General features: G+C 60.0%; 1 protein-coding gene across 3 annotated transcripts in view; it reads right to left on the bottom strand.

Annotated features, from left to right (window-relative positions):
* Positions 1-338: 338 nt before the first annotated feature.
* Positions 339-19,139, bottom strand: part of Pcnx2 (pecanex 2) — a 181,434-nt gene continuing 162,633 nt past the window's right edge. The window contains exons 29-34 of one of the 3 annotated variants that reach the window (XM_047520586.1): positions 9,651-9,795; positions 8,981-9,160; positions 8,280-8,554; positions 7,931-8,115; positions 2,146-2,594; positions 339-1,106 (exon numbers count right to left, since the gene is read on the bottom strand). In XM_047520586.1, coding sequence (XP_047376542.1) covers positions 936-1,106; positions 2,146-2,594; positions 7,931-8,115; positions 8,280-8,554; positions 8,981-9,160; positions 9,651-9,795 — 1,405 coding nt within the window. In that variant the 3' untranslated portion in view covers positions 339-935. Of the gene's footprint in view, positions 1,107-2,145; positions 2,595-7,930; positions 8,116-8,279; positions 8,555-8,980; positions 9,212-9,650; positions 9,796-19,139 lie in introns of all 3 variants that reach the window. The other 2 variants (XM_047520585.1, XR_007104322.1) reach the window with 2 other exon arrangements.

The raw sequence follows: 19,139 nt of genomic DNA on the forward strand, positions 1-19,139 counted from the left end.
CCTCTCGTAAGGCCGCAAGTTCAGTCGCTCACCCTGACCCCACCCCAGGTCCCAGGGCACTGGCGATGGCAGGACACCTTGCCCCTCCTTCCCTGCTGCCTTGGCAGGGGCCACGTCCAGGAGGACTGGCCCTGTGTGCTGGCGGGCGGACGGGAAGGAAGCCCGGGGCTGAGGCACAAGCAGGCCTGTGGGCAGCGAGGCGTGGTGTCGGGTCCGAGAGGCGTTCACCAGACGGGAGCCTCAACACGGGGCAGATTGGAGCCGTCCTTCCCAGCGTGAGGGACACGTTTTAGAAATGGCAGCAAAACTCAAGCACCAGACGCAGCAATAACTGTAAATGCTTTAATTCCCAAAACAAAGGCTGTGCGAGTGTGCTTGTGGTGGGGCGGGTGGCCCAGCGCGAGTGTGGAAGACGAGTACGTGGGCCTGGGAAGCGCGGGAGCGCGGGCAGGTACAGGAGTCCCGGACGCTGGCCTCCCGACCTGGCCCGGCTGCATGCAGAGTCGGCCCACGGGAGCTGCGCTGTCTGCACCCCAGCTGCAGGAGTGTTAGGAAGGAAGGCGTCTCCGCACTGATTCAGCCGCGGGGCCCGTGGCCGTGGCCGTCTGGTGGCGTCTGGCACTGCGGTCCACCTCTTCCAACCACCTCAACAGCGACAACCGACGTGTGCGGTGCTAGGGGCTCGGCATGCAGTGGCCTTCCGTCCCTCAGGGCAGGAAGGGGCTAACTGTCCACGGGCTCCACTTGCTCCTGCGCAGCGCTGGGGAGGAGGCTGCCTTCCCCCACCCCGTCACGCAGGTCGCTTACAAGAACCTGAGATGAAGCTGGCGTTGATGAGCAGCTCGCGCTTCCCGGAGGGGACCCTGGGGTCCCAGCACTGGCTCTTTGGGGTGGGGCCGGCTATGGACACTGCTTTTCCCGCGGACCCTGCTGGGCTACTGCTCGTCCGAGGCGCTTTGCTGGGAAGCCGTGTCGTCCAGGCCCATGTCCTCCTGGCTCGCTCTTCTGCAGACCAGGCCCCGGTTCTCTGCCGCCTCAGCCAGCCGTCCGTCACGCAGCTGCCCCTGCTCACTGGCATCCGTGGGATCACAGGGATCCGAGAAGTGCTTCCAGAGAGGGGAGAAGCAGGGACCTCAGTGCAGTCCCGCCAGGCTCCCAGTCCCCACCCACGTCCCGCCGTGGGAACGCAGGCCCTGAGGCCGATGTGCCAGGGAAGCTGCGTGTCTCACGGGGCCTCTGAAGGCCGGGCCTTTCCCAGGAGGCCTGCCATGCTGCAAGGAGGTGGGCCCTGGGCGGCACCGCCTCATGCTCAGCTGCAGGTTGACCCAGGGACACAAGAGGCCTTTGGTTCTGGACGCTCGTTGGAGACGGGGAAGGGCATGTGCCAGATTCCCAGAAAACCACCCACAGACTGGCTGGCAGGCCGTAGGCCTTCTCACCGAGGAAGGGAGAACAGGGAAGGAGCCTCTGTCTGTGGACACCCAGCCTAGGAAACCCCTGAACCCCCGCCTCTCCCCGGGCAGGGCGGCCTGGGGCTCCAGGAGGCCTGAATGGCCCAGGGGAGACGTGGCATTGCTGGGCTGGAGGTTCCTGCGGGGCTGCCTGGCCCAGCCTGGGCATCCCCTGGTGGGGAGTGTGGAGGACCAGGGTGCCTCTGGGGTGCTCAGCTGTGCTCCCACCCCCACCCCCGGAACCCGGGTCCCTGGTGATCTACAGGCAGGAGGCCGTGTGGCTCCTGAGGGGCAGGGGAAGCCTCCACACGCTACGGCGGCGACTCACTGAAGCTCGGGTACTCGATGTCAGCTAGCTGGACTCTGGGCAGGTCAGAGTCCTTAAGACTCACTCTCCAGTGTGGAAATACTGAGAGGGGCGGCATGCCCTACGGCTGGGGTCTGTGGTGGCTGAGCCCCATTCCTCTCCCTGAGGCCAGAGCAGCTGGGATGAGGAGCTTCTGCTGGGGTGGGCACGTCCTCCCTGGGCTCTTGGCCCACGACGCCTTCCGCTGAGCCTCTGCAGGGGCTCGCCGTTTAGCATGGCCTTGTGGCTGACCACCTGCTGCCCTGGGAGCCCTGCTGGAGGCTGTGGCACCGCAGCTCAGGCCCCGATGGCCCGCCCTGCCCGCCCTGGCTGGGAAGCCGCCCTTACCCGCGTGGCCTGTCCGGCGGCCCTGGCCGAGGGGCCCATCAGGATGTTGACGCTGCTGGAGGACTGCGTGTCACTGGTGTTACCCCCTTCGGCCGCAGAGAGCCCAGAAATGACCAGAGCGCTGGAAAAGCTCCTCTTGCCGAAGAGGAAGCTGAGGGTGGAGCTGGTGGAGGAGCCCAGGCTGGATCGGATGAGCGCCTCTGCCCGCTCGCGGACGCTCAGGTGGCCTGTGGTGGTGACCGGTGGCGGCTGTGAGTGCAGGGAGGCGTCTGAGGTGTGCAAGGAGAGCCGGCTGCCCGAGGGCCTCTGGGCCAGCTCGTGGACCGACGTGGACGTCTGCAGGAAGGCCTGGCGGCTCTCCAGGATGGGGCCGGAGGAGCTTAGGGTGGACGGCCTCTGGCTCAGGGCCGGGTGTGCCTGGACGGACTGGCTGCGGCCCTTCCTCCTGCCTACGGGGAGAGCAGAGCACTGTGGGTCTGTGCCGGGCCTGGGTGGGAGGCCCAGGTGCCGTGGGGCCTGCACGCCCTCTACCGGGAAGAGGGACCCCAACAGGCAGATGAGGGGACACGCACAGGAGGGGGCGGGCATCAGCAGCGATGGGGTGGCCGAGTCTGAAGGTCCAAACAGAAAGGACAAGTGTTAGAGGAGGCGAAAGCGCTGTGCAGTGAGCGCAGCACTGCACCAAGTGTGCACAAGTGTGTGCAGGCCGAACGTGAGGCGGAGACCCCATCACGGCTGTGGCGGGGTTGGGAGTCGGGCGGGGAGCGCCAGCGGCTCTGCAGAGGGGAGTAGCCACGCTTCACGCGGGCCGCCCAGAGGGGCTCCGCCCTCCAGGCTGTGGGCGCCCCTCACCAGGTTCCCACGACGTTTCTAGGCTCTCTGGTGACGTGAATTTTCTAGTCTAAAACCATAGACGGGGTGACAAGGTTTCAGAAAGGCCACGTGACTGTGTGCAAGGGTTTCGGGCTGAAGCCTGTTTACAGAAGCAGAGCGGTGAGGGGACAGGCTCCTCTTCCAGCCTGGGCACATCTCTACCCAGGAGCCTTACAGGGCATTTGCCGTCAAAGGAAAGTAGTGAGCTCCTAGGAAAGTCCTACTGTGCTAATTAGGTTCCCTGAAAGCCAGCTGGCGGGAAGGGGCGGGGAACCCCCTCTCCCAGGCACCGTGTCCTTAGTTTATTTTGTATCCTGGCCTGGGTCACTTACCCACCACAGCGGTGGCCAGGGGAGTCAGTGCCTGCATGTGCTCTGCCTGGGCCGGGAGCTCAGGGAGGTCCCCTGCAGGGCCAGGACCAGGCCTGGGAGCTCGCTGCACGCTGGCCGGCTCCCTCCTCCAGTCAAGGCCCCGAGGACAAGGATGGCTGAAGGTGCTGACAGCCAAAGGTGGAGGTGGGAGCGTGACTTGCCCAGGACTTTCCTGGTATCGGCACCGAAGGTCCTGCATCCTGGCAGCTCCTCAGTCCAGGCAGGACACCCGGACAGGTGACTTGGCTGCAGAGAGCAGGTCTGAAGTTGTTTCTGGCCTAGGCCTTGGTTCTTGTGCCGACCTGAGGATCTTGGTGATCCAGGAACACACGCAGAGTTTGGGCATTGCCAGTTGCCTTGAAAGGGGAAGGTGGCTTGGACCACGTGCTGGGCACTTATGTTCCCTCTGAGGCCGGGGTCTTTCAGGTGACTGGCCCACACAGTAGCCAGTTCCAGGCCTTTGTTCTGGTGGTCCTCTTGCCTGGGGTGGCCCGTGCCCTTCGCTCCCCATCCCTCTGCCCTTCCCAGCTCCTGCTGAGACTTATCTCACCAAGACAAGGGCAGACCCATGCACTTGGCAGGAGGCTTTCCCACTAATACCAGGGACAAAGGGACAAACACCCTGCTGTGTGTCTGCACAGGGCAAGGACCCTCCTGCCTTCCATTGCTTCAGATGTTTTTTTTTGGTTTTGCTGCTATTTTTTTTTAATTTTAATTTTTCAAGAAGCAAGCAAACCACGCTACGCCCGTCTGTGCTTCCAGGACCTTGTGATCTGATTGACTGCCAGGCACTGCGACGTCACACGAATGCTTCTAGGGAAGTGTGACGTGAGTCATGCCCCTAGTTCCTTGTTCCCCGTCTCTGGTTGACATCAGAGAGGCAGTGGACACAGCCTAAGCTGCAGGAGCAGGAGCCTTCCTGTCCACCCTGGGATGGAGGTTGGGGTGGTTCCGGCTGCTCCAGGGAGCAGGTCCCAGACCTGCTGCTCCTGTGCTCCTCCAGCTGGGTAGCTGCCAGTCAGGTCCTCATCAGGGCTGGCACATCGAGGCCGGGCAGCCGGGTGCAGAGTGCTGGGCATGTGATCACAGACACGCGGCCTGGGGCCTGGGGAGGTGTCCTCATGGGGACTCAGGCAGGACCCCCAGTTCCTGGGCATCTGGCAAGGGATGTGTGGTAGGAACCAAGCAGGGATGGATGGGCAGCTGCCTTGGTCACTAGGTCACTAGGTCACGAGGTCACAATGGTCCCTTGGTCACTAGGGTGGAACTGCACTCTCCTTCAGAACTGCTCCCTCACTGCCACCTGGCTGAGCCTGTCCTGCCCTCACAGAGGCAGCCCCTCGCCTGGGCCCCCTTGCCTGGCACTTAGCACGCCCCGTCCTCCGTGCAGGGTCCTCCCTGCCGTTTGCCCAGCTTCCTGAAGCAAAGGACTCCTGCACCGTTTCTGCCACCTCAGCGCCCTGCACTGCCTTTCACCAGGTTCTGAGGGTGCACAGCATGGGACCCTCGGGACGGTCTCCAAGGCCTGGGCCCCAAGGGGAGGGTTGTGTGACGCAGGGCACAGGGCCAGGACTAGGCTATGTCCGGAATCCCCTGGCATACGTCTGCCATTCCTTGGAAAGGGGTTGGGACGAAGCCCTGTCCAGTTGCCTCCCCAGAGTGTTTGCCGCTTGTGCCCCTGTAGGAGGACCCCACGTGGGCTTCAGACAGAGGCACACAGGGTCACGCTCGGGATGGCGCGGCTGGGGCAGCCTACATGTGCCCAGCTCAGCAATACAGGAGGGCAGGAGAGTGGTCCCCTGCCACCTGCCCCAGGACTTGCGTCCACCACCTTTCCCTAGCTCACTGGCCCCTTGGGCGCTCACGCAGGTGTTGGAGAGGGGCTGCCCTGCTGTGGGTGCCTTCTGAGAGAGCTTGGGAGATGGCCTGGCTGTGCTAGGGGCCTGCAGGGCCCCGGGCATGGTCTTCCTCTCAAGGAGGACACAGGTCAACTGCCTTTGGGCCCCTCTGCCTAAGCCCTCGCAGGTTAGTGTGGTCAGCACCAAGCATCCTGAGGACAGCACTCTGCTTGGTCTCCTGGAGAACCTCCTGGACGCAGAGTCCTGTGAGGCTTTGGCAGGGCTTGGTGCACTTCAGAGAGCCAACAGCTCAGCGCTCCGGGCCTGCAGCTTCTGGTTCTGATGACAGCCCTGACAGCTGCTGGTTGGGTGGGGATTCCGAGCTGAGAGCCCAGCCTTGGCCTCCAGGAAGCTTAGTGCCTGTGGGTGAGCTCGAGGGGCCACTGCATTCAGCCAGGGTCAGCTGAGCACTGGGCCACCTCGCCTGAGTGGCCCCTGCCTGGCACTTAGAGGCCCACCCAGCCCCCAGCTGTGGGGACAGGGGCATGCTGACCCCCCATGCGCTGCTCCAGGCCTCCAGAATGTCCTGGCCCAGCCTGGGGCATGCACAGGCCTCTGCCAGACCTTCCTGCAGCATGTGGCCCAGAAGAGAGCAGCATGCTCTGGGTGTGCCACACCAGGCTTTGCAGGGGTCAGGCAGGCCCCACTGAGTGGCACTGGCCGGGGTGCAGGGTAGGGGGCAGCTCAGCCCCATCATGCGACAGTTCAGACCACAGACAACAGATGTGGGTCAGCAGAGACGGGAGCAGGAGGGTGAGGCCAGGCAGGGGCGTGGGCCTCGCGGATGAGGTGGCATTTGAGGGTGTTGTCAGTGAGCCGAGGAGCCATTCGAGATGGGGGAGGCCCATCCAAGGTGGTGGGGCCCTGAGGGGGACTGTAGGACACTGTGTGGCAGGGCATCCTGGGGCAGCAGGAGAGGCCCCAGGATGGGAAGGCTTGCCCGCTCCCAGCACCTCTCCTGGCAAGCTGACATGGCGAGGGGTCATCAGGTGTAGTCGAGATGAGGCCACACCAGGCAGGGTGGGCCTCTAGCCCACAGCGTCCTTAGAAAGGGGACATTTGGACATGGACACACAGGGAGAACACCATGTGGGGACAAAGACAGAGATCATGTGGGGTTTCTAAGAGCCACGGAGTGCCACAATCGGTCTGCTTTGCCTGCTGGTGGGGCCAGAAGGAAGATCCCTGGTAAGTAGGGCCCTTGCCAGCCAGGGCATAGGACAAGGTCATGGTGGGCAGGGACACTCGCAGAGGCACAGATGGAGCACAGAGGCAGCACATGTCCCAGGCATTGGGATTCTTGGGGCTGGGTTGGGGCAGCAGTTGAGCAGAGGCAGCATCCCAGGCCAGGGCCACGGGATGGCCACAGGGGCTAGGATCACAGGTTCTCGGCATCCTGCCTGGTTTGCATCCCAGGCTGGCCACTTACTAGCTGGGTGCCTTAGGGTAGGGCCTGCCCTCTGGGCCCGGGTTTCCCCATCTGCAGGGCAGGAACAGTGCACGCACCGCGACCTTAGCGTCCTGGAGAGGTCAAGTTGGCCTGTGCCCTGCAGCCCTCAGCATGTCCCCACACAGCAGCACTCAAGGGCCAATGCAGGATCCGATGTATGCAAGATGCCATGCCCACGGGGCGCAGGGTGGAGGGCAGCTGCAGCTGGGGGCCTGGGGTGCTGTGCCCAGCCAGGTGGGCGGCTGGGGAGGGCGCCGTTTTCCTCTGAGCTGCTGACCTCGGCTTCTTTGACCACGCACATAGCTCCTTACCCACCTGCCCACCTGCTCTCCTCTGTCAACTTTCTGTCTGCCTCCCACCTCTCATCCACCTATCACCACTCCATCACCTCTGGTCCACCTGCCTCTACCATCTGTCGCCCACCTCCCTCCCTACTTAACCCCGTCTCTCATCCATCATGTACCTGCCCATCATCGCCACTCCCTCCCTCTCTCCTCCGTCTCAATCTGCTGTGCACCGTCCATCTACCTTCCCAGGCTCACACGCTTCCTGCTCTGCCTTGTCTGGGCTCTCCCAGGCTGCTCTTCCCAGCTGGTCAGGAGCAGAGCTGGCAGGGCAGCGCGCACAGAGATGCTAAGTAAGTGCTGCTGGAAGTGCAGGAAGGAAGACGAGACCACTCGCAGGTTGTGGAGGACCAAGCCAAGGCCCAGCAGGACCGGGACGGCTTCTGCCTGCCCTGTGTCCTCTGCAACCCTCCGCTTTCCTCTCCAGCCCAGCCGCCCTCCTCCCAGGACAGAGCTTGGCCATCTGGCTGAGCCTGTGTGGGTGTCAGTTAAACGTGCTCCACACTTTAGAGTCAGCCTGGTCACCCCCATGCTCCCATCTGCTGGCACCCCTCCTTCCCCCTTTGCCATCCTCTGGAAGGTCCACGAGAGCAGCAGGGCAGAGGCACAGAAAGGAAGGACACAGCCACAACACGGCCAGAGCCAGGAAGTCCACAGGGAGAGCTGGAAGGGACGGGAATGGCAGCTGGGCAGGAGGACAGGCAGATGAATGCTGCCCGGGGTGACAGACATATGTGACCACAGCTGGCCCTAACCGTCGCAGAGGGTTTTTCTGAGCAGATCTCTACGAGTCAGTCAATTCTGCGCAGCGATTGACCCAGAAGGGAGCTGGGGGCCCTGCGCACCCACCTGTCCTTGGAGCCCCTTCGTGGGAGGCGGTCCAGTGCTGGGGGCCCCCTTTGTGAGGATGCTCTGCGCTGCTCTCCTTGCTGTCTCCGCTTGGTGCATAGCTGCCCCCCGCCGGGGCTCCGCCTCCGTCCACGTCCTCGATGTTGCCCCTGCTGTGCTGTCCCGCGCTGCTGTTCTTGCGCATGCTGGAGGGACAGAAGCGCAGCCCCACGCTCTGCGGCGGTCCGTGGGCGGCGCCTTGGGACCCTTTCACCCAGTCACGTGCCAGCCGCCTCAGTTTGTCTAAGCACTAGGCTCGGAAACTCTGCCATGGTCACCCCGCCCTCCACAGCGCCCGACCCAATCCTACCTCAGCCACCTGGCCCGGAACCACGCCCTCAGCCTGTCCAGGGTGACGGGTCCGCCCCAGACGCGCTTCATCTGCCTGTGCGTCCCCAGGTAGGACGTGGTCAGCGGGGAGACGTACATGGGGTACCCCAGGGGCTGGTCGCAGGAGGAGTTGATGAGGTTGCGCAGCACCTGCCTGTTGTTCTGGATGCTGCCGCGCTCGGGGTTGCGGTTGCGCAGGAAGATGAGCTCCTGCTGCTGCCCCGCCCAGAGCCCGCGCACGCACTCCTTGTTCACCTGCGGGCGAGAGCGGTCGGCGCCCTGCGCTGGGCGTCTGCCTCCGCCACGCCGCGCTAGGGCTTTGCCTGTCGCTCCCCCAATGTGGAGAGGATGCCGTGTTCGTGGGGAGCCCAGGGGACAGGAAAGGAAATCGGTTTCTGTGTAGGGGCGGCTCAGCCTGTACAGAAGGAGGGTCTGGGCCGGACATCCGGCATCAGGGATAGGCCACTGGAAAATTCTAGAGACTCGGGAATCCAGCTGAGCCAGGTCCTGACCCTGTCTGAAGCTGTCCCAAATGATCCCCACGCTGGCTCTACTGTGGGGCAATGGCCCTGCCACCCCAGCATCTGGCCGGCCTTGTCCACTGCCCAGCACTGCTCTGGGCAGCCCCTCTGCACGGAGGGCCGGGGGGCGTGGTGGTACTCGGCGGAGGGAGCAGCCTACCTTGATCACCTTGAAGCTCAGGAAGCCTCTGTGCAGCATGACCACCTTGTACTGGTCGGAGCCCTCGTCCACCACGCGCCGAAGCGTCAGCAGCTCCTCCCTGTTGGACAGCACGGCGCCCCTCCAGGCCGGGTCGCCCTCGTGGCAGATCACCACCTTCTTCTCAAAGGACTGGATGGCCTGGTAGAGGACCGCCGGGTCTTCATACTCGTCCGGGCAGGTGAACTGGTCCTGGTGCGGGGAGCCCAGGGCCCAGTCAGCCAGCCCAGCTGGCCAGGTCCGATGCAGATGGTCTCCAAAGCCATGTCCTGCCTCCACCATCTGCCTCCCCTGTTCCCATCCCGGGTTCCTACTTGGGTACAGAGGCCGCCTCCTCATCTTGGGCCCTAACCAGTGGAATGTGCCTAGGGCAGAGCTTCGGGACACTAGTCCCTGTGACTCTCGGATGGGCATTGGCACTCTAGCAGTCTCTCCTAGCCAGGATCCACCTGGCTTTTGGGGACCACCCTCCTCCTAGCAGCTCCTGAGGGCAGATCATCTTTGGCCAATGCCATGACTCTCTGGTGGCCTCCCTGTGAGTCACCTAAGCAATGATGTGTCCCCAGCAGAGAGGGGACTGCAGTTTTCTGAAGGCCACTTTCCCGCTGCAGTTTCTGCTTGCACGTCCTACCTGGTGCAGCTTCAGGGACATTCGGATAGCCGGAGCGACGACTTTGTGCAGGAGGTCCATGTCGGCAAATACCCATTCGTCCCGTGCTGTCACCCTGAAGTCGCCCTTGAAGAGGGCGTGGAGGCCATGCAGGAAGGCGTCCAGGCTGCAAGACAAAGTCGTTGCTGCTGACTCCCAGCGGCCTGCACAGTCCTGCCACTGAGACCAGACTTGAGTCTCCTGCTGAAGAATTATCTTAATCTTCTTAGGCTGACCCAGCAAGGACAGGGGCCACCTGTGGACTCACCCAGAGTACAAATGCCTGGCCCAGAGCCGAGCTCAGGTCCCTGTTGGTGCCAGGGTGTGGAGCCATGTCCCCTCATTTCAGGAGCCACCAAGGTGGTCTCCAAGTGAAGATGGAGGCCCGCGTGGGAATGGGCCCTGTGTGTACAGGTCAGCAAACTGATCACCCCTGCACCCCCACCGTCTCTCTAGACGGGCCACACTGGCTGAGCCATCACTGAGCACTTTTGTATCTCTGGGTATTATTTCAGGCTGTGTCACTCATAAAAGCTGGACATACACACTCAGAGAGGAAAACCAACGACGGAAACCTGAATGGGCCGTTTAGGTGCTCGGAGCGCATCGTTCCCAGTGCGCCCTGTTTAATACTGGGGTGAGGCCCGGGAGGATCTGCCCGGCTGTCCTGTTGCCCATCTCCAGCTGCTCCTGTTCTGCCGCACTTCCCACCTTGCCCACGGGTCTCCAAGTGGTGCCTGGGTGGGGGACAGGGCGACAACCCAGGGGAACTTGCTCAGGGATGGGGCTTTTGTTTTGGTGACACTGGGAGTGGGCTTGGCAAAGCCTCTCCTCCTGCACTCGAGGATGGCCCCTCTTTGCGCCCTCCCCTCATTCTGTTACCACATCTACACAGTCACTGCCAACACCCCGAGGGGCAGTCATGAGGCCAGAGCAGGAGAACGACATGCTGGACGGAACTGAACTGGACAGGAGGAGCCGGACAACAGGGGCGGAAGAGACTCTCCAAGGACCTGCCCTCCTAACCATGGAATGAGCAGCTCAGTGAGCAGACTTTTGATCCAACTCAGCACTTTAGACCTGCACATCAGGGAAACGGTCCCCTAGTGCTATTTTAGCATTTCACCCTGAGAAACGCCATCATCACTCATTTCCTCCTGGAACTCCCTTGAGACCATGCTGAGGCTTTGAGCCAGAGCAGACTGGGAAATGGGATCGGCCAGGGGCTGGTCAGGTGGAGCTCAGGGGGTGGCCTGGAAGAGCCTGGAATCTTCCAGAAGGAGGTCCTGGAGGCTGCCTTGCCCAGAGGCTCTTGCCTCACAAAGCAAAAGCTTCCTGGGGAGCAGGTGGTAGCCTGTCACCTAGGAGGCACTGAGAGGCAGTCATAGGGCAGGTGACTGGCAGCTTTAGCTGGAAGGCTACTGTCAGGAGCGGAGGTCACAAGACGCCTGCATCGCTCTCACCCAAGACATCTGGAGATGCTGCTGTCTGGGCTGGGCACGGGGCGCTGAAGCGGGGGACTGCTCGGGCAGGGCCAGGATGCCAGGCTGTGAGTGCACCTGGCCTCACAGTGCTGAGAGCAGCATCCCCTCCAGATGTGGGAGGAGGTGGTGCATAGGAGGCTCGGAGGCTTCCAGATACCCCACGGCCCACAGGCACAGTGAGGCGCGGGCAGCCGGTCAGCCTGGCTTGCAGGAGGGCGCTCAGCTGCTTGCTCGTGGTGGGGGTGCCAGGTTTCCACGGAGCCTTGCCACGGTGCTCGAGCCCCCACCCGAGGCCTGCAGCGCACACGCCAGCCGTCCTTTCCGTCTCCCCAGGAAATGACACGGCGCGGTGCTGGATGCTGTGCTATTGGAACGACCCCCTGTAAGTCCAAGCCAAGTCGGCAGCCCACCAGTGGGGGCTTCTCCTCGCCTCGCAGATGCAGGCCTCCTGAAGAAAGGTGTTTCATTACCTGCCTTTTCCCTTGTGAGAACCAAGAGGCAGGCAGGCGGGGGTGGGAGGCGGAGGACCAGGCCCTGGGACACCTGCCGTGCTCCTGGAGGTGAAGCTGCCCAGACTCTGTCTTTGGAGACAGCTGAGGAGTGACAGGCTCCCCCAGCCCAGCTGGAATGGGCTGTCGTTGCTGGGGGCAGGGGGCGTGAATCAGTTGAGGCTGGGAGGCAAGACAGCCCCACTCAGCCCACTGGAGGACAGAGGTGAAGCTGGCCCACCATGGAGCCCAGCAGCCAGGCAGGAGCAGAGAGGACAGCCCTGAACCGACCCTGGGATTGCTCAGCACCGCAGCCCAGAGACAACCACGGGCTTCCCTGCACTATGGATGCGCTCCAGATTGTAACAGAACCAAAATGGCTGCAGACCTGCCCCAGGCCTGGAGTTGACCGTGAGTGGCCGATATCAAGAGCCTCCTTCTGAGCTGGCGAGGCGGCGCCAGCTGCTGAGCATGCTCTCATGGACTGCGCGGCTGAGCAGGCCTGTTGCCTGGCCAGCGGGTGTCGCCAGCCGGTGGCTGCAGAAGAGGCCACGGCGAGGAAGCACAGTGTTTCGGCCTCCAGCAGAGGCTGTGGCGCTGCCCGCAGAGCCTGTTCTGCCTGGACTGTAGCTCCGAGTCCACCCCAGCCATCCAGTGCCCTCCTCCCCTTTCATGGCAGAGACGATCTGGAGCCAGCCAGTGAGGAGGACAGTGGGCCATCTCCAAGCTCCTGTGTCCCAGCTTCCCTGCCTGTTGTCCTCTGAGCCCTGGTTTTGCTCAGAATCCTGCCCAGCTCAGCCTACCAGTATCCTGCACCTTCTTAAGTGGTGGCAACTTTGGCCCCAGGGGACTGTTGGCAATATCTGGGGACATCCTTGGTGTCCCACTGAGTGGAGGGCAGGGTGCCTATACAATGTGCAGGGTGGCTCTGCGGGGACCCTACAGCTCAGAGTGCTGCTGTAGGCTCGGCCCCTTCTGTGAAGAAGAGCAGCTCTGAGGGAGGAGGACCCAGGCTGGGGGTCATGGGGCATCTTCACTGGGGTCAGGCCCTAACAGATCTCAGGCCTTGGGGATACGAGTGTGACATGGCACGGTTTCTGCATCCCCAGCACAAGGATCACTTCCAGACAGGCCCACGTGTGCCTAGACACTCCTCCCTGTCTGCTGATGGGCAGCTCATGGCCACAGGTGCAGTGCTTGCAGAACATGTGCAGAGTCGTGTGTGTCGCAGGCTGGTTCTGCAAGCTTGCTGGTTCATGGGACACTCAGTGTCTGCCTGCCTGTCCACCTACATGCCCCAAAGAGCCCCGCCTGGGACTGCAGCAAGTTCTCATCCCACTTGCTTCATTCCCTCCACGGCATCCAGCAACTGAGCACGGAATTCACGGCCACCTCCACGGCTGCTCAGTTCCCCCAACAAACGAAATGGCCCCGATGACCAGCCAGGTGAGGCAGAGGAGGAATGGCAGCCTGCATTTTCCTGCTGACCTGTGGCTTCTGTGGGTTCCGAGTGCGTTCTGCCCCAGAGGCTCATGGCGCCTTGCACAGGATACATTGTTATCACCGCTTTGCAGAAGAGGAGCCAGCTGGAAAAGGCTGAGAACCCGGAGCTGGTGGGTGGAATGGCGGCTCAGGGCTTCATGCCACGCTGCAGCAGCTCAGAAGCAACCCCGCTGCAGACCGACCGCTCCAGGAGACTGCTGCTTTCAAGACGCGTAGCCGGCTCATCTTGAAGCCTAGCTCAGAGGTGGTGTCACATGCCTCACCTCCAGGTCAGCCCCCAGCAATTTCCTCACGCTTAAATCGCTGTGCACACTCTGCACACAGCCTGCAGCGCTGGGGATGGAAGCCAGGGCCTTGCACGCGCTGGCCAGTGCTTTACCACGGAGCGACGCCCCAGAGCATCCTTTCCCCTCTCCTTTACATTCAGGTATTTCCCTGATTCCAATCTGGATTCCCAGCTCCCAGTCTTATCCTGATTACCCGATTGCAATCTCCTAAGGCAGGATCTCGCCTTCTCTTACTTTGTCTCTTTCTCCTCTAGAGTCTGGCTTCTGAGTTTCCAACCCCAGTCTGCAAGTGGATCCTCATCCCTTTTTCAGGATGATCCAACAGGACAGCTGGCCCCAGTGTGAGATCTCATCTCCCACAGAAGGTCAGGAGGAGAAGCAGGGATGACGGCTGGGTTTCTGGAGAGCACTCCTTTCCGCAGTCCACTGGGTTTGAGGAGGGCGGGTGGGATGTAGCGACCTCCTGTCTCAGGGAAGCAGGTGGGGGTTTGGCAGAGTGTGCTTAGGGCTGACTTGATTTGCTGTCACTTCTTGAGATCAAATTCACAGTCTTGTGCTTTTGGAAGCCTCATCTGCTCCAAGAGTTAGCAGATTTTCTTCTGTAAACAGACCTGCTGTGCTGTAAAATGTGGGGTCTTCTCCCAACCTGTTCTCTCAGTCAGTGGTGCATGGGTCCGGACCCACCTCCCCATCTCTGGTGCCACGAGGATGAGTTGTCTTGGTGACCTTCAGGGCCTGTGAACCTGGCTTCCTGCTGAGGGCTCCCAGGATGGTCTGTGGCCCTCTGTGGTGGGGGCAGCTCAAGGAAGATGTACCCCACCTTTAAGTTTAAGAAATGCCCAGTGTTGGCCTGCACCCCGCGTGGCCTGTCCTCCTCCAGGCCAACACTGTGACTCGCTTAGTGTAAGACATTGCACCTCACTCCACCGGTGCGCTTGCTGTGTTCAGCACATCATCTGAGATGACTGTTTTCTCATCCGCCCTATTTTTCTTTCTTGGGAACTGTCCATCAAGGCTTTTGTCAAGTCAAAACATTTCCTCAACAAATCCGTCGAGGGAAGCAAAGGCCGTGGCTTACGCCGGGTGCTGCCTGAGACTTACAGGGGGCTGGCATTCAAAAGCCACGGGGACTGCTTGATGTGGGACATGTGAGGAGGACCCTTCGGGTCCCAGAGTCCACCTGGGCACACTCCTGGTTTAAAACTGGTTTAAAAACACACAGGCACTCAGAGATGATGAGCCACTGACTGAACATGGATCTGATTGATGAGTACAGTGCAAGCAAATCAAATTCATCGCTGTGAAAAGAACAAGATGTCATCACTGAGCAGAGCATAACTCAGAAGGCAAGGGCGTTTCCTCGTGAGGAGACCCATCCTTTCAGGATCCAAGGCAAGGGATGCCACCACCTGAAAGCATTCCCCCAGTTCTAAAGATATCGACCTCCCGCTCTGATGAAGGCAGTAGCCAGCTGGGAAGAGAAGGAAGCTCTGTTACTTGCAGAAAAATGGTCTCAAACCCAAGCCAAGCCTCATTCTTCCTCCTGTCGTTCAGGAGCACATCTTAATCACTAACCTTGTGCTAGCTCTGGGAAGACTCCAGTCTCTTTAGCCTTTTCCATTTTCCACTTGAAGTACTTGGCTCACTTGCTAACACTCCTAAACACGCCGAGACAGAGAAGGTATTATGCTAATAAGGCCACTTTCAGAGAGAGGAGGCTCATCCACTTACGTGACAGAGGCACAACTCGGAAGGACAGTGTGAATAGAAAATGAGCAATTGGATTTCCTCCTGCACATCAGATATGAAGAAAGCACAGAGGTGATGTGTTGAGGAATAATCAACAGATAAATGATGAAGAGTTTTTCCAACAGCAATCCATCTTCCAAATCATCTAAAGTTTAGCCTCAGTGAATGCACAAGGCTTTCATGAAGAAATTTTTGAAACCACCAAATCTATATACAAGAATAAAATACTAAATAAAATCATATGATATGTTTGGGAATGGCAAAGTTTAACATTTTAAAGACATAAACTGTTGCCAAATTAGCCCAGAAGTCCATAGATTTCCAGCATAAAGTTTGTCAGGATATTTTGAAGAACCTGGCAAACTTATTGTAAAATTTATTTTACGATCCGAGAATCGCTAAGTCAGTCTGGAAGAACCTGCATACTGCTGGTGGGAATGTAAACTAGCCATCCCAGAGAGCCACCCACAACCAGGCAAGTGCTGGCCCATGGCCCGTCAGTGCCAGCCCAGCCTGTCACAGCACAGGCCCATCCTGGAAGCCACCTGATGGTCCAAACACTAGGGAAATGGATGGGCTCGAGGCAATAGTGGCACTAAACAACCACAAGAAAATCGTACCCCTGTGACTACATCCTGAAATCACAGCTTGAGAATCAAGCACTTATATAAACAAATGGTGCGCGTGCACACACACACACACACACACACAAGCTCAGTAAGACTGCCTCTTATGACGATCTTTATATAGACAAAGACATATCAAAATATTTAGGAGGGTATCCATGGTGGGCAGTGGGACAGCAGCAGGGATCATGGAATAAAGAAGGAAGATCTGAAGCAAAACGGGAACTTGTACAGACTCGTGCTCAGGGCTGCCATGTGCAGTCGACTCCTAACGTGCAAGGTCCAAAGGAGGGCTTGGGAGTCGGGGAAAATGAGCAGGATTTCTGCACACACATTTTAATCCAGTCACATCCATCTCAGCCCTTGGCCTCCGTCTTCGAGGCCTGCTCATGCTTACAGCCACTGTCACGTGCAGATCTAAGAATTCAACGAAACCCCCAAATCTCACGTTGAACTGCACTGTACCTGGGTTAGTTTCTAGTGTTCCTAGTGAATTATCAAATTTAGGCGCGTAAAGCAACATGCATGTGCTGTCTCCCAGTTTGCACCGTGAGGAGTCTGCCGGTGGGTTCAGCCCGATGTCTGTTCCTGGTCTCTTTAGGCTCAAGTCAAGGTGTGCCTCACTGCTCCGTCCCCGCTGCAGCCGAGGGCTTTCTCCTGTCCTTCTGACTGCGGGCAGAATTCGGGTCCTGTGGCGTCAGACCGAGCCCTCGGCTCCGAGGCGCTGCTGTTTCCTCTCAGGACAGCGCTCTGCTCGGGGTGGCTCCTGGCTCCTCGGGGTCCACAGTCACAGCTAGCTCTACTGATAGGTCAGCCCACCAAGGTGATCTCTTCTTTGATTAACTGGGTGAACTGATTAAGACCCCGACTCACCTGCAGAGTCTCTTCGCCTTTGTCCCCAGCCTGATCACGGGAACTAGCCCTTGAGCTCACAGGCCAGTGTTCCCTCCGTCCTGTGACAAATGTTAGTGGTGTATCTGTTATGTAGCAGGTACCGACGAAGTACTTGGGGAGAGGAAATAAAATGCAATCAAAGGTGAATGAAGTACAATCCTTGGCCAGAAGGATTTAATTAAAATAAAAAATAAAGTCAGGTAGAAAGTAGGGCTTAGAGTTTGGATTCTGACACCATTTGCTCGAGTTCAGATCCTGTTTCCCGTTCTTCGTTCCTTCCTCCCTTCCTTCCTCCCTTCCTTCCTCCCTTCCTCCCTCCCTTTTTCATTCTTGTGCTGTGGTTTCACGCAGTGGTGGGTTCGGCGTCACATGTTCATGCAGGCGCACGATGTAACAGTATGATTTGACCAATATCATTCCCCAGTAGAGGAGAGGAAAGGGACGGGAGCGAGGAGCGAAATACAAGCCTCATGTTTAAGGCTTTTCGGAGAGCAAGTTGACTACATCTGTGAAATTTAACTTTAAACCTTTCACTGCCGAAAGCCCCTTTTGAAGCATAACCACGTAGGGAAGCCTGACCTGGAACAGGAAGCTCAGTCGTTGGGCAGGGCGGTGCTGCCGGCCGCAGCTCCCTCAAGGGCTTCCCCGCCACTCCCCAACGTCCAGCCAACGCAGTGCTTCAGGGCCAGTGGACAGAACCCCAGGCTCGGGGTGTGGACAAGGTGCCTTCTGCAAGTCCAATGGCGTGCTGCTGGGGCCCGGGACCTTTGGGTAAAGTGGCCGGTGGAAGATAGCGAGGCCTTCCCGAGGACACAGGGGTCGCCTAGATCTACCTCTCCCTGTGGCCCCAGCCAGCAGGCTGCACGAGTGTGAGACGCTGAGCCGGAGGGAAGCACGAGAACAGGGTCACGGCACACAAGCACGGCTTAGTCAGGGGAAAGGAGGAAGGTCGGACACGCGCGCGGGCCAGGGCCGCAGAGAGCCAGGCGCAGCGAGCCCGGGACTGTCCTCCAAGTGGCTGGAGCATTGATTGGCCACTCCTGAGGAAACTGGAATGTGTGGGGCACTTTGCTCCCATCGAACCATCTGCCCAAGGGCCGTGCACGCAGGCTCACCTTGAGACTCGGGTGCCAGATCTGGGAAATGCTGCCCTCACGGTCTCCTACTCGGGGCTGAGAAGGAGCTAGCCCAGGCTCTGCTGGACTCTGAGCAGTCGTCAGAGCGCTTGGCCACGAGGGACGCCTGGCTCCCGGCGAGAGGAAACCCTCCCCAGAGAACATGCTTACAGGCAGTAAGGGCCCCTCCACCATGAGGCAAGCACAGCCCGTCACGAACCTAACTGCTCTGGTTCCTGTTTTCCTCCTGGTGACTCCAGGCCACGGTCTGCAGAAAGCTGGGGAGAGTGACCCGTGGCACTTCACCTTGTGCCTGTGCTCAGCCCACAGCCAACCCAGCTTGAGCACCTTGCCTCCAGCAATGGCTCCCAGCGCCCCCTTCAGGAAGGGCCTGGAAACACAGCCTGTCTCCTGGACAGTTCCCTTGACCTGGAGGACTGAGACTGTCAGAGACAAGTGGGTTCTGCCTTCAGTGAGCTCACCATCCAGCTAATACCAGTCGCTCGGGGCGGATGTGAAAACGGCCCTTTTGCGGAGCACCACTGCACAGTGTAACAGAGATACCAAAGAAGCCCAAGTGGAGGAGAACCAGGGAGGGAGGGCAAATGAGGACCCCTTTCTTTTTGAACTGCCCCTGTGCTGTGTGGTCCTTAACCGCAGCTGCACCTCGAAATCACAGGGGGCTTGGAAACACCGATGCATGGCTTCTGCCAGAGTGGACTGGTCTATGGTAGGGCCCGGGCATCTGGATACACAAAACCCCTCGGGAAATTTCTGTGTGCACCTAGGGGTAAGAGCCACCAGTGAAGGCGATCCCAGCAGCAGGTGCAGCTTGGAACCGGGGGCCACAAGCCAAATGGGCGACAGACGACATGGGCAGGCCTCTGGCATGAGCAGCAGGAGAGGGCAGGCGTAGTGGTGGCGGGTACGGGCACTGCTTGTCTGTGAATGGTGTCGCCTGAGTGACAGGCGGAGGGGCCAGGAGGGAGCTGAATTTGGTCTTCCTTCTTTAACCAAAGACTGTTGGGCTACTTCTACCCCCGGGGTGGGGGCGGAGGGAGGGCCAGTGGAAAGGGAGAGGCGCTGACCTACCAAAGCCCTGCAGAGACAGGGGCATGGGGCCTGGACCAGGGGCAGAGGGGAGGGAAAACAGGAGAAGGAAGCCAGTCTCCTGAGCACCAGCTCCGCCAGTTCCCAGGCTAAACACGCTGCCACATCGGCTCGCGGGACCCTCTGGGCACAAGGGCACTTAGAACCCAGGGTGCCTGGATCTCCATAGTCTGTGTTGAGGACATTCCCAGTCCAGTGCCAAAGAGCACAGTGAC

Source organism: Sciurus carolinensis, chromosome 12 (assembly GCF_902686445.1).
Source record: "Sciurus carolinensis chromosome 12, mSciCar1.2, whole genome shotgun sequence".
In the NCBI taxonomy this organism is placed as follows: Eukaryota; Metazoa; Chordata; class Mammalia; order Rodentia; family Sciuridae; genus Sciurus; species Sciurus carolinensis.